Here is a 14,588-nt window from a genome sequence, read left to right on the forward strand (position 1 = left end):
TTTTTTTTTTTCCAAGTTACAAAACAGCCATAATGGAGAAAATGAGAGATAAGCGGGAATTAAGGCCATGGTGTTACCATTAATGTTGGCATTAAAAAGCCTTCCAAGGGAACATGACTTACCTTACCGTATCAGAATAACCCTGCAGCATAATGACCCACTTCCCTCACTTTCAGCGCCACATCTGCTCCAGCAGCGCTCTCGGACTGTGACAGGCGGGCCAGCACCCAAAGGCCACTGTCAGGTCGCCAGTGTGGAGACCATCTAAAAAACACAGAAAGAGAGAGAGAGAGAGAGAAGGAAATGAGAGCCAAATGAGGCTGGATGTGCTAAAGTGAAAGACAGCATGGCTTGTTTTGCAGTATAATTACACTTTTATCTCACGTACATAAAAGCGGATGATGCATGACACCCAGCAACGCACCCCCTTGGGTGCTGGAGCTTTTTCCTTTCCCTTTCAATTATTCCACTCTCTGCCCTTCCTCGTAATCTGAATACAAGCAGATCCGTGTGTCCTCTAGATATTTAGAAACAGGGGGCCTCCATGCCAAAGCGTGTAACCTTCCCGCTTTTTTCAAGTGTGGTGTGAATCAGGAGTTCATGCAGTCCATCCTCTGGGGGGGGGGGGGGACAAGGCATAAAAATACCACAAAGACTCAATATCCTATTCATATCTCATTAGGATGGATTGCTTGACCCTGCAGAGCAAAACCCTTAGGAATTTGGAATTTTCATGTTAATTAATTGCACCATAATTGCTAAATAATGATGCATCTGTACAAGCGGTGGCCAAAGTGCAGCCCCAAGGGATATTGGCGGCCTGCAGCTTGTTTTCTGCTGGCCCATGGCATTAAAAAAATAAAAAATAAATACATTGGAACATTATAACGGATGATTAGGGCCTCAATTAAAGTTACAAAAAAAAGTTTGCTCTAAGAATTGAAATAAAAATGGCACATTGTGGAAATAAAATAATAAAAATCTGCAAATACAATGCAAAAAAAACTTTGTGGGTCCCCTACATGCTTTCATTTTTCATAATGGTGGGAAAAACCTTCATTTATGCTATTTATTCTCATAAAGTACTACATAAAAAGGAAATAAAATAATAAAAATCTGCAAATACAATGCAAAAAAAACTTTGTGGGTCCCCCTACATGCTTTCATTTTTCATAATGGTGGGAAAAACCTTCATCTATGCTATTTATTCTCATAAAGTACTACATAAAAAGGAAATAAAATAATAAAAATCTGCAAATACAACACAAAAAAATCTTTGTGGGGCCCCTACATGCTTTCATTTTTCATAACGGTGGGAAAAACCTTCATCTATGCTATTTATTCTCATAAAGTACTACATAAAAAGGAAATAAAATAATAAAAATCTGAAAATACAATGCAAAAACATCTTTGTGGGTCCCCTACATGCTTTCATTTTTCATAATGGTGGGAAAAACCTTCCTCTATGCTATATATTCTCAAAGTACTACATAAAAATGACAATCAAGTGTGATCCCCTCAGCATCATGGACCCTAATGATATCTAATGGGGACCCCCTGCTCTGTTTTAACCCCAGGACACCAGTCTTGCTAATCGTCATGGTAGCTAATGAGATGGAGAGATGAAAAGGCTCGTTAGAAATGCCGGGTTATTATTAGCCCCGGCACTTTATAGCCTTCAAAACGCAAGGTAATTAAAAAGGTTTCGAGTGAGTCCGTGCAGTGTCCAAGTGGGAAGACCATCAATGATATGCAGGCATCATGTGGAGAACCTGAAGCAAAAAGTCACAAGGTTAAGTAGTCTTTTGACAACAGAGTATGAATGCAAATATGAAGCAATTATTTACGTGATTTATACTTTTTTTTTTTTAAACCAGTCACACAAACAGAAATGAAATGTGGTTTCTTAAAATAGACTTTTATTTACATGTCAAGCAAATACATTATACAAAAACCCAACCATTCAGGTTTAAAACCAAAAATCAACCCTATTTACATAACATTTTTAGTGAATTAAGCCTAAAAGTGTTAATTATAAAATTAGACAGCCGCATGCTGAAGTTAGCATGGATTTAAAAACCTCAAAAGCGTCACAACTGGCCTGATGGACAGTGTTGGGAAAACCATCAGAGTGCCTTGTCGCTTTTAGTGGTCCAAAAAGTTAAAAATACTTCTCTGGGGGGCTTTATGTCCAATAGATGTGTCTGGCCTGCAGACTCTCTTGGCTGCTGGGTTCACCGCTGCCACGTTCCCCCTTTTCTTCATCGTCTGTGGGTCAAACACGTTCATTATTATGCAAAAATAACCTACAGTATGTGACGCTACAAAGATGTATTGTCCATTTGACGATGTGGGCTTTGACTCCACCTAGTGGCGAAACCCGGAAATACAGAACCCTAACCATTAGATTTTTGCCACAAATGGCTGCTTAGTGAAAAATGTGACCATGAGAGGACCACTCTATAATTCGGCTTTAATCCTCTATAATTCGAAAATCATTATGGGATGGAATGTCGAACAATCCAGGGTGTAACCTGCCCCTCGACCAAAGTCAGCTGGGATAGGCTCCAGCATACAACCAGGACCCTAGTAAGGATAAGCGGCATAGAAAACAGACCACAATCACAATGATTTATTGTAACCTTCACATATCCTACCCCTTTTACAATCAGTAACTGCTAAATTTGTTCACTTCCTGCTTTCCTAATATATTTTAAAAAAAAAATTTTTATTTTTGTCATGTACCAAAGTACAAGGTGATATGACCATACAATAAATTAAAGTCAAGTCGAGTCTTTTGAAGTCAACATTTTAATTTTTTTAACGTTGGGTTGTGTAAATGGTTGTTTTTCTATATGTGCCCTGTGATTGGCTGGCGACCAGTCCAGGGTGTACCCCGCCTCTCGCCCGAAGACAGCTGGGATAGGCTCCAGCACCCCCCGCGACCCTCGTGAGGAAAAGCGGTAGAAAATGAATGAATGAACGAACGTTGGGTTGTGGAAAACAATGCTACAAGAATATAATAAAAATATGATAATCATAATGGTAAAAGGCTGCACGGTGGCCTCACCGCTGGGAGACCCGAGTTCAATTCCACAATATTAAATCTAAAAAAAAAAAAAAAACCTCCCATGAAATATGGCGTATAAGGCCACAACTATCTAAAAAAAATAATAATAAAATAAAATCCTGTAGCTACTGACTATACGGTATAAATGCACACTATGTGATGCTTTGTGTTCAGCTGCTGCTTCTACTCACTTGATTCTGAGGAGCGTCTGAAGTGGAGTGGTCCTTCTCTGGAGACAGCGTCTGAAAGAGGAATCCGCGACTGTTTCGGGGTGCTAGTGGATTCCCCTCGGATATGGAGGCCAACTTCTGCAGGACGGACCGAGGCTGACTCAGGAGGGAACCTCTCTTTAACTGCAAGGATGCAATACAACTTAATGTACACATCATCATCACCACCAACAACAAACAGTACAATATGCTGTAGAGGGGGGTGAATTAGCCACATACTCTAGTAACGTACCTGTGAGGGCTGCGAGGGTCTGAGAAAGGGATTGAGGGATGTCTTTTGTGGTGGCGGCGGCACAGGAAGTTCTGCTTTTTAAATGAGCATACATCACTTTTCAGAAAAAAACATTCTATCTTTATAATTGGCACGTGTAAGGACAGTTTCGGACATGAAAAACTTGTATCAGGACACCTCTAGTATGGATTTTTATTGAGGTGAGGTATTTCTGAGGTGAGTGGGGTTATGATATCAAATGTACCTTTTTTCTGCAGCGTCTTGGCAGTCACCTTCTTGGCCAGCTTCATGAAACGACTATCTTCCTCTTCAATCTTTTCATCATCCTCATCTAAATCCAAAGCGTCCCCCTTTTGGGCTTTCTGTTGGGACTGAAGAAAGTCAAAGGATTGAAATAAAGTAGTGGGTTTTGTGCTTTTGAGGATATATTTTGAAAACGCTACCTGTTCTCTAAGCCACTGTTCTCTTTCCAACCTCTCCTTCCTCCGATGGATCTCATTCTGATCTACATCTTCATCCTCGTCCTGCTCTTCCTCACCATCAGCTCCGGTCCCGTCTGTGTTGAAGCCGTCATCTGCAAGGAAACATTTTTCATTCATTTTCTACCGAGGGTCGCAGGGGGTGCTGGAGCCTATCCCAGCTGTCTTCGGGCGAGAGGCGGGGTACACCCTGGACTGGTGGCCAGCCAATCACAGGGCACATATAGACAAACAACCATTGACACTCACATTCATACCTATGGACAATCTGGAGTCGCCAATTAACCTAGCATGTTTTTGGAATGTGGGAGGAAACCGGAGTACCCGGAGAAAACCCACGCATGCACGGGGAGAACATGCAAACTCCACACAGAGATGGCCGAGGGTGGAATTGAACCCTGGTCTCCTCGCTACGAGGTCTGCACGCTAACCACTAGCCCGCCGTGCCACGCTGGAAACATTTTTTATCATTTTAAATATATTTTTAGTATGTGCATATGTGGTAAAAACATGGCTTTTTTGCATGAGAAAATAATTTCTGGAAACAAACCTATGTTCTTCCAGCGAAAACGGCGAGCCCGTCCAGGACCGTCAGAATGCAAATCGCCATCGGCCAGGTAGCGCTCCTGATACAGCCTCAGACGTCGCTTGTCATCATCCATTATCTGCTTCCTGTATAAACACACACATGAAGCATTCTATGGAAAAAATGGCTATTTATTCATTAATCCAAATGGACACTGGCTTAGCGTCACGGTTTCTGTTTGTGTTAATGCTGGAATCAGCGCTAACCTCGCTGTTGTGGTGTTTGTGTATGAACCATAGTGGACACAACCTACTGGAAATTACACTTCCCAACTGTAGCCTGGGATCAAAACTGTTCCTTCTTATGATACTCATGTACGTGGACACAGAAGAACTGAAAGCAGCACATGGATACTCACATGTGGATCTTGTTGACCTGGTCTTGGAGCTCCTCATCAGAGGGAAGCTCCTCCAGAAGCTCCTCTTCCTCATACTCGCTCCCTCTGTCGCCGTCTTCATCGTCACTGGCTTCCTCGCTGCCTGACAGCTCGGCCTCAGAGTCCACGTAGTCGGTGAGGCGCCTAGGAACAAAATTATTGGGATATTCATTTACGATAAAAAGGAGTTGAGTAACAACAATATGATTGATTCTTCACTTACATTTTTTTCTTCTTTTTCGGCCTTTGAACAAGATCAGGCGCAAACACTCCATTCATCTCCTCTTCTTCAACGTCATTGTTCTCTTCTTCATCAGCGGCATCCTCCTCTTCATCTTCACTGATGTCCTCATCATCTTCCTATAAAAAGGCAATGAGGGATTAATTTTGTCTTTTCCATTCAATCTTAACCAAAACATTACAATAAAAAAAAAAAACATGCTCACATACCACATCTGACAGAAGCCGGAACTCACAGTCTTCTTCCTCCTCCTCCTCCTCCTCTACTGGAGTCTTTTTACTATAAAAAGTAAATACATTTAAAGTATCCATTTTATGAATTAGATTCTATAAAATAGATAAATGACTAGTAAATTACATGTCTTGTGCTGGTGAACCAGTGTGGACAGAACCTAAAAAGTAGCAAAAAACCACAGTTAGACATTGGAAACATGGATTGAACATAACATCACAATAGTAATGAGACCAGGCGAGTACCTGAGCCGGGAAACTTGCCCGAGCAAAGCCCCAGTAGCTGATCCATGGTGTTTTCCGTGTCTTCATCGTGTCCTCCCTCCTGGGTCTTTCCACTCTCTTCATTCAGTGTTTGTGGAAATGTTCCTGAGCACAGTCCGAGAAGTTCTTCCGTCTGTGTTTCCCCGGGACCTGGTGCGGCTTCGCCACTAGTGCTGCTCTCCGCCGATCTAAAAACACCCGAGCACAGACCTAAAAGCTCCCCCATGTTGGCATCCATTGCATTTTCATCCAGGCTGCCCAGGATCAGCTGTCTCTTGTGGGAGCGGGCGGTCGCACCGGGTCGAGGGCCCACATTCAGGAAGCCGTCTGCATCGAGTAATTGGGAGTGGGCGTCATCCTCCAGGGAGAAGCGACCCTGGGAGTCTCCGCCCAAGCTGGGCCCAGCAGCTGCTCCTCCCATGGGCTCAGAGTCTACACCTGGGGAAGGAGGGGCGTACAGGTCTTGGGAGTCCTCCACTGGGAGGCACATCGAGGGCTCGGAGTGTTTGCCAGAGCTCTGTAGGACATTGAGGCAAAATGAAGTCATCATAAATAAACTACATTTAATATCAACACTGTCTGTGAAGACCTATGACAGTCTCTTATTTGACTGTTTGCATATCACCTTGGAAGCAGAGCCAAGGAAGCTGGGCCTGAAGAGGCATGGAGAAGGGGAGCGGAACATGGGGTGACAGTTGGAAGCGCCTCTCCCGGTGCGCTGATGGCTGATAGGTTGGTAGGAAGTAATCATGGATCCAGCCAGCTCGAAGCTGCTGTTGTGGCTGATGTCCTTCATCAGGGAAAGAGAGTCATCTTCTTCTGCACAGAAGGACACAAAGCTTTGAGTGAAAGCATTATATTGGGACAAAAAAGCAAAAAAAAACCTTGACAGGCGGTCCATGAGTAATGTACAAGTTCTAGACTGTGGCGTCAGTCCGATCTTATACCTACATTAACCCTTTATAGGGCACTCAATGAAATACTTAGAAATGTAAAAATTCAATCCTTCGGTGTTATTGGGGGCTATAAGAAGACATTTTTTCTCTTTTTACTTTTCAGTTTCGGGTTTTGGGTGCAAATCAAGATCAAAGAAGTTACCATATACGGTTCCTTGCCCATTTAGGGTATGGAAAAGGGACAGGTCAAACCGCACAAGGTGACATCAACAGAGGTGCTGTAGTTAGAGTGACTGTGATCAACTTATCATGGTTAGTTTTTATCTTTGGGCCAAGAGTGTCGGGGGCCCCAAGCGTCAGAAAATTGCAATTTCCGACTTCTGAATGAAGAAGGAAGTTTGATCTCTGGCTCACTCCTGATTGATCACAAGCCCATGATGTCACTTCCTGTGACATTGTCTGATCTTGGCTGATTGGCATGAGAAAGTCACATGACTCGGTTGCCTTGCTGAGACATGGGGAAACCCTGTTTTTTTAAGTTACCATATATGGTTACTTGCCCTATAAAGGGTTAACTCCTTAATTTACCCACTGTACACAAACACATTAAAGACAAAAAAATAAAACGGCAATAAAATGAGTTTGAGAGCTGCTTGAAATGTGAATTTCTATTGGAGATCAATAAATTAAAAAAAAAAAAAAAAGAAAGCACGAGCAGCATTTTTATGTGAATAACAAAACAAAACTACACTGCTTTGTTATTACTGTCGCTTTCAGAGAACCAGCAGCCTGGCCATTATGTATAAAGAGTTATGCGATGTCCCAGTGTCTGTGAACGTGACACGAGTCCTTACTGTGTGCATACTGAGAGGAAAGTTGAGTTCGGGCAACAGTAGCCTGTTATGCACGCGTCCTTACACAAGATACTACAATATGTTTATCCTTAATGATGAACCCGACACTCAAACTAACTAGCGTAGTAACTAATACTGAAGACAGTCTCGTATTTATGTACCAGAATTAAGTATTTTATTAATTTATGCGAGCCGTAAACTGAGGACTACCAGTGTACAACATTAGATGTTTTGAAAAGCGTACCCATCTTGCTAGCACCGTATTGTCCAGCAGGACCGGATCTCCTTCCACCATCACTAAAAAGGGGAAGAAAGCAAAAGATACATTAAATATACTCAAACCAACCCATTGTAGAGAACATCAAGGCATTACCAGGCTAACTGTGAGAAACAATCTCCCTGCCTTGTCCCGGTTAGGCATGCCCGGAACACCTCACCAGGGAGCCACCTCAACTGGCTCCTCTCGATGTGAAAGAGCAACGGCTCTACCCTGAGCTCCTCACCCTACCTCACAACTTAAAAATCCAACTCACTCACCCAGTGCGAGAGGATGAGTTTCCTGGGAACAGTATGAGTGTTCCATCGGTGTTAACCAGGTCTGGAGTTACTGGCGGGCCATTTAGTGCCACGGGGGAAAGACTCCTGATACTCTGGACCACACTGCCCTCCTCGTCATCATCTTCATCATTGCCTCCCAATAAGTCATCCACACCCTGTTACAAAGAACAGTAGGGGTGATGATTATAGTAGGAGAGAGGACAACAAATTTTAGCCATGTAACAATGAAAACTCTTACCTCTTCCGTCTCAGAGTCAGTCATTTCTGCTTCCTCCTCTTCCTCTCCACAGTCTTCATTATCGAGGCGATTCAGCTCTGCCTTGCGCTCCCGCTCCTCCTGTCTCCGCTGGGCCATGGCTAGCTGCAGCCGCTGCTTCAGGGTCAACAGTTTCTCTCCTATGAAAACAAGCCACCATTTCTCAATACAACTTTGCTCATCATTCGATTGCTTCACAAATATAATTCAAGAGAGACTGGGGGCTCGAATTTCATGGCGCAGCCCACGCAGTGGTAATTTGGACCAGTGCACCACTGTGCGCTGCCAATTTGGTTGACTGGATTGCGCTGAGGTGGGCGTGGCGGCGCACCAAGGGAGGTGTCCACATTTTCAGCTTCCCACAGTGACAATTTCGGGACAATACAGGACGTCTAAAGGTGCGCTGAAACCTTGCCAGCTATGACCTGGTCTGTTCTTGGCGCGGGTGAAGCGCATCCTGCGCAAATTGTCTGACAGGCGCACAGTGTACACACGTCACCAAAACCTCATAGGCAGGTGTTACGCACATTTTAGTGGAAAAGAAATGACAGGTGGGAGGGACAGAGGCGGGGGTGCGCACCTGCCCTGCGCCTGTTCCATGAAATCATAGCCCTGAAAGTTAATGATCCCTTTTCTTTACCAGGTTTGGTCACCGCAGGCTCTTCTTGTCCTTCTTTAAGAGTAACCGTCACAGACTCAGCATACAACTCCTCCTTTCCAGACGGGGTGCTGTCTTTCCGGACGATGTTGAGCTGCATGGTACGATCCCCTTGAGGACGAGCTGGAGGCTGGATGTGACGAAGGTATCGCTCCTTCAGAGCCTCCACACCTAATGGAGGGGTGGGATTTAAGTGTATTAGTATAGTGTATAAGTGGAAGAATATACGTGTCATGCCACAGTTACTGGGAGCATAACGGACCTGGGTTGAGTGGTGCGGGCTCAAGCTGGATAAAATCTCCGGCGTTAGCGCACAACTTGGCAACAGGCGGAGGGTCCAGTCCAAGCTCCTTCAGTCTGGCTAATTTATCCTTTTTGGGTTTGGCGGAGAGCAGCCCCAAAGGTTCAGCTGACACTAGGTCAGTACAAGAGGTGGCTTGAGGCACAACCAAAGTTACAGGTCCGACCTCAGCTTGTTGAGCATTACAAAGAGTCTCAGTCTGTTCTGTAATGACAACAGCAGGGGCCTCTTCACCAGACGTAGTATGTTTCATCGCAGAATCGCTCGTGATGGATTCCTGCAAACTCTCTGAGAGGTAAAGCATTGGAGAGAATTCCTGGTCAGTTTCTGAGCTCTCAGCAGCGTTTTGGGCTTGGTTTAGGCTATCCTGTTGCGGGGATGAAGTGGCGGCAGGTTGAGGTAAGGCCTGGAGATGAGAGGATGTGGCTTGTGGAGGGGGAGCAGAGGCCTGCTCTGCTGGTAGATGCTGGGCTTCATTGGTGAGCTTGGCTGGTGGTGGTGGTGGTGTCTCCAACATCACTGCTGAGTACCGTCTTGATCTAAAGGACAAAATTGGAATACAATGGTACATTGTTTTTATTAATTTGTTAAAAACAGAGGCAATCCTTCCAATAGGAAATAATAATAACCCAATTACTCACCCCCAGACACCCAAAATATGAACAAAAAAAATACATGATAGAGAATAATTATTCAAAAACATTTTCAAATAATATTAAATGCATAGAACCTATTATAGATGGGAACTTCCCACATCCCAGTACGATCCAGTTAAATATCGGAATTGGTGTTACTCAAGGCTGTGATATCAGTATTGTATTGACGTGAAACACACCAATTTGAATGTATTAGTAATAGTAATTAATTGTGAAAATACGACAGTTGGCCATTACCGGAAACCATTAACATACAGAAAAGGTTTGCATTTACTTCAACAGGGCCATGGCAGGTCCTTCTGGCCTGGCTCTCTTCTTAAAGAACTGGCTGATGGTCTTGGGCTCGGGGACGTGGTATGGCAGGCCCAGCTCTGACTCTACATTAGGTAGAGATGAATGTCAAATATAATGCATCAAGCTTGATAGATGACAAGCACTGCAAGAATGTCCTGCAAACTGACCTCGGATCAGCCTCTGGGACTCACTGTGGAGCTGCCTCATTGCCTCTTTACTCGCACGGGCGGCCTTTCGCTCCTGACAACACAAGAAAACAAGTCACACTCATTTTTGGATAACTGTGCTTGATATAGTAACCCCTCACCAATTTTTTTAACCTAAATTAAGCATTGTTAAGCACAAAAATGTTTAATGGCCAAGTTAAAGCCCAGGCATCACTTTGTTTCCACCCCCACTCAGGTCCACACATTTACTGCAATGCACGCAAGCATGAGTCCTATTTATGTCTTATATGGCTTATTTTCTTTAATTAAGTCTACTATATTGGGTAATATGAGTGTTAAGATAACTATAGGGGTGTTATTTCATATTTAGAGGGCTCTAATAATAATAATGAAAACCATATTTAGAAGATTGTCAACAGATTTTCTATGTTCTAAGTGCAAACTATTCCATTTATGATTTAGTAATCGTACTTAATTTACATTCATTTTATTCACAGTTGAGTCCGGAAACAATTAACCCCAATAAACTAGGGGTTTTGAAATGATTAGAATGACTTACTGCACGTTGGGGTTTCGGGGCTTCATCTTCGTCATCTTCACCCAGAAAAGGTTCCTGCATCCAAAAAAATTATATATAAAATAAGTCGTAGATACTTGATACACTTGAAATGGGAGTACAAGTCATACAGTACAGTATATACCTTGTGCTTTTTCATCTTCTCTTTGACGGCTGCACGAATGGAGTCTAATGACTCTTCCTCTTCGAGCTCCTCGTCCATACCAGTGTCAAACAGATCAGTGTCGCCCAGCAGGCAGCCGCTGTCATTCAAAGCCACAGGAAGTGGTGTACCCTGTACACAAAGTAGTGGGTCATTACACAATGCGTGATGTCTCTCCTCTTCCTCTCTCTACAAACTCTTAGGGAAGTTTGATCATTTTTGTCAGCAGCATTGCACAAAAGCTGCTTGAAGGAAACTTATGGCGCTGCTGTTTGGAACACATTTTTACATATTATGTATGTTTTCAGGACCTAGTACATTATACTCCACGTGGTTAGACAGTGGACTTCCATCTTTTACACTCACCTCACTCAAGTCAGAAAACCTGTCTTTCTTTCTCAGTTTTTCCACTGCTTTGCTACGTTTCTCCTTTTTGTCTCGATGCCTCTGGCTTTTCTCTCTCTTTTTAGACTCCTTTGCAGTTTTCGCATCCTTCCTTGTGCCCTGCTTCTCTTCCTCCCTTTGCTCAGATTCACCGTCTTCTCCATCAGAAGGAGCACAAATTATTCTCTTTTTCGCCCCTTTCTCTCGATTCTCGCTCGTCTCTCCGGTCTCCATGTCCTCTCCACTGGAAGTAGATAACACCAGTGCTTCAGCCATTTGTACAGTTGCCTCTTCCTCCTCACTTTCACTGTCTCTGATGGCATTACGCCGAGGCTTTCTGCGAGTAGGGACGTCTTCATCCTCGTCAGAATCTGAAAAAGAAGTGTGAGCACAAATTTTTCTCGCTGCAAATGTTCATGTTGTGATTTTGGCTTTGGGTACACGAGGAGCGACTCTCAACACAACTCTCCGTAAAAGTGTAAATGTGACACATTGGTTGTTCTCTGGGACATCACGACCCACATTTACATAAGTATTGTCTTGCTACTTCACCTGGATACTCGGGCCTATTGTTTGTCATCTCTGGCACCATCTCCTCTGCTGGAGAACCCATTCCGCTGTCTGAGTCGCTCTCGGTGGTTGCGGGAGTCACAGCCGGGAGACCTTCAGCCTGGTTGAAGCAAAGACACAAAAAACGCATTCACAAATGACTTTATTTGAATGTTAACAATGATAGTTAGATATCAGAAGATGTCCTGCTGTTTGTATAGTGAAATCAATGTAAAAGAAATCTATTTTCAAATGGAACTAAAAAAGGACTTCAATGTGGTAATTTTTACATCTTACTGAACTTAAGTCATGGTAAGAAAACGTTAAGATAGCTATTGAATAACGCATTATTTGAGCGATTTCTGCAAAGGGACGTTAAAGAACATGAGTGTCGCCTGTTTCAAGCAACAAACAAGTCAGTTTGGATTTGGATTTAAGGTGGGCATCTCAAACCTTTAAAGAAATATTTAAACTAGTATGGATTATTGTTCGACTGAGACGCGCCAACTGAAAGTGAACTAGCCGACGCACTCAAGCTAGCTAGCTTTAGACCAACTCGCCCAGCACTCGCTAAGTGGCTAAAGCTAACAATAGTAGGGAAATGTTGACCACGACAGTCGATGTTTATTCCCCAACGAGAGAGTAATATTACACAATAATGTGCCAACAGTTATTATTTTAGTAGTGAGAGTATATGCTCACCTGCTGCTGAGAAAGGATCAGGCTCATTTCGTTGTCCGCGCTCTACTCGACGCTTCGTAGTAAAACCAAGAGAGATTAAAAAAAAGGCTAGTCAAATCGCGACAGTCACGACATGTAAAATTCTAAATCGAACGACGACTGCTAATTCGTTCATTTGAGGTGTATTTCTATTTAGCCTCTTCCTATGCTCCCTCTCGACCTCCCGCCTGTTCCACACATACACATTCACAGAGGCAATTTTGATCTTTCGCGCGCCGTGACAGCTGGCGAGGAGTTTTCGTCACCGGGTTGTCAATCGCCATCTTCTCCCGTTTCTATTGGTCTTTAGGATATTTTAATCCCGCCTATATCTACGTCACCGTGTGAGCGCGTGATTATTTATCTGTACTGTTCGAGCGGGCGGAACTGAAGCATGTAAAAGTGGCATTTTGTTTGTCACATGCCATGATGTTAATAACCAGCGTACTTAAAAGATAGCAATGACAATAGGGAACACTGTATAGGACAACACTGTTATATTACATTATTTCACATATTTGAAAATGAGATATTGTTCTTGACTAGGTTCAGTTGAATATGTCCAGCAGCAGTGATGATAAAGTATATCACGGTAACATGTATTCCATGGATTTTAAGAGGATCTTGAACTCAATTTCAGGCTCATGACACAAAAAAACCCGACAACAACAAAATGAAAGCACTCGTTGATTAAAACTTGTTTTGTCTGGCTGCTGCCACACATGAATAAACAACTGTGAAACGGGAGTGAAATGAAGTTGGCGATTTTGACAGATTTTGACACGCCTTCCAGTTTCCGGAACCGACGCCATGTTGGCTGTGACGTCACGACCAGAACACGTTCCGGGAACCTGATTCAAACACATGCAGCCATGAACAAAGCCAAGAAATTGACATTATCACAACAACATAATAACATTCACTGATGTTGTCTTGTGATAACAATGATATAACAGACAAAACATGGCCACAACTTTGTTTTTTGGACTATATATATATATATATATATATATATATATATATATATATATATATATATATATGTGTGTGTGTGTGTGTGTGTGTGTGTGTGTGTGTGAACAAACTTACTCGAGTGTTGCAGAGAACTAAAACATAAGAACTCTGAATGCATTATAGTGATGGAGACCGTCTGGCTTAGGCTTCACGCCCTCCTCATCCTCCAGATCTGAAAAATTTAGAAAAAAAGAAACATATTTCAATGTTCAAGCACACATTCAACACAGAAAATATTCCTTTCAATGTTATTTTTCACAGCGGAAATAAGATTAACATGTGTTTTGGTGTCATGAGCACTATCGAAAACGTTTTTAAAAAATATTATTGTAGTCCTTAATGGTAATGTTTTTATGTAATAAGACATACTTAGAAGTTACATTTAAAAAACACGTTTTTACTTGCACAATTCAACGTGTCCAAAAAGGAAGAAGCAGATCTCTTATTGAGGCCTACCACTTCTCAATGTCTCAGCAAGATAAGAGTTTGTTCACAACCTCTGTTTGAACTTGACATTTGTTTTGACCATTTTCTAAACATTATTGAGGAGTTGTTGTTTTATGTGTGATTTTAGTTGTTTGAAAATTACCACATTGGTGAATGTTAATATTTGAGATTAATAAAGCATATGGAGCTATCTATATATCAATATTCCACTGCTTTTTAAATAATTTGGATGGGGGCCACGTACGGCATGTAAAGATGACAATCTCTGTTGGAATTTATATTAATTATAGATTTTCCGTTAGCATTTAGTGGCGTTATAAAAGTTTTATTAGCGCTCAATTGTTTCACGCATGCGCACAACGAGACTGAGGGCTTCTCACTTAGCACATGCGCAGTTACAAAATCCC

The 14,588-nt window shown here is 42.7% G+C and overlaps 1 protein-coding gene across 3 annotated transcripts; it reads right to left on the minus strand.

The window, feature by feature from the left end:
* Positions 1-1,899: 1,899 nt before the first annotated feature.
* Positions 1,900-13,007, minus strand: LOC131101673 (claspin). Of its 3 annotated transcripts, none has more exons than XM_058047003.1 (24): positions 12,703-13,007; positions 12,004-12,121; positions 11,434-11,822; positions 11,050-11,199; positions 10,908-10,961; positions 10,349-10,421; positions 10,162-10,264; positions 9,193-9,770; positions 8,913-9,101; positions 8,255-8,412; positions 7,996-8,171; positions 7,703-7,755; positions 6,334-6,527; positions 5,709-6,225; positions 5,572-5,605; positions 5,424-5,493; positions 5,197-5,333; positions 4,956-5,117; positions 4,562-4,683; positions 3,976-4,106; positions 3,777-3,903; positions 3,533-3,606; positions 3,262-3,423; positions 1,900-2,268 (listed from the first exon to the last, which is right to left on the minus strand). In XM_058047003.1, exons 1-24 carry the CDS (start codon positions 12,727-12,729, stop codon positions 2,146-2,148), a joined length of 3,921 nt encoding a protein of 1,306 aa, XP_057902986.1. In that variant the 5' UTR covers positions 12,730-13,007; the 3' UTR covers positions 1,900-2,145. The 3 variants fall into 3 exon arrangements, with proteins under 3 accessions (XP_057902986.1, XP_057902985.1, XP_057902984.1); XM_058047002.1 differs by having other exon boundaries at positions 3,533-3,603; positions 5,691-6,225; XM_058047001.1 differs by having other exon boundaries at positions 5,691-6,225.
* Between the last annotated feature and the right edge of the window lie 1,581 nt (positions 13,008-14,588).

The sequence above is a fragment of the Doryrhamphus excisus genome, chromosome 14 (assembly GCF_030265055.1).
Source record: "Doryrhamphus excisus isolate RoL2022-K1 chromosome 14, RoL_Dexc_1.0, whole genome shotgun sequence".
Lineage (NCBI taxonomy): Eukaryota > Metazoa > Chordata > Actinopteri > Syngnathiformes > Syngnathidae > Doryrhamphus > Doryrhamphus excisus.

Coding starts and splice junctions, on each gene's coding strand:
- LOC131101673 (XM_058047001.1), bottom strand. CDS start 12,729: ATGAGCCTGATCCTTTCTCAGCAGCAG. Junction 11,200..11,433: donor GGTTTTCTGACTTGAGTGAG/GTGAGTGTAAAA, acceptor CTTTGTGTACAG/GGTACACCACTTCCTGTGGC. Junction 4,684..4,955: donor CAGGTCAACAAGATCCACAT/GTGAGTATCCAT, acceptor GTGTTTATACAG/GAAGCAGATAATGGATGATG.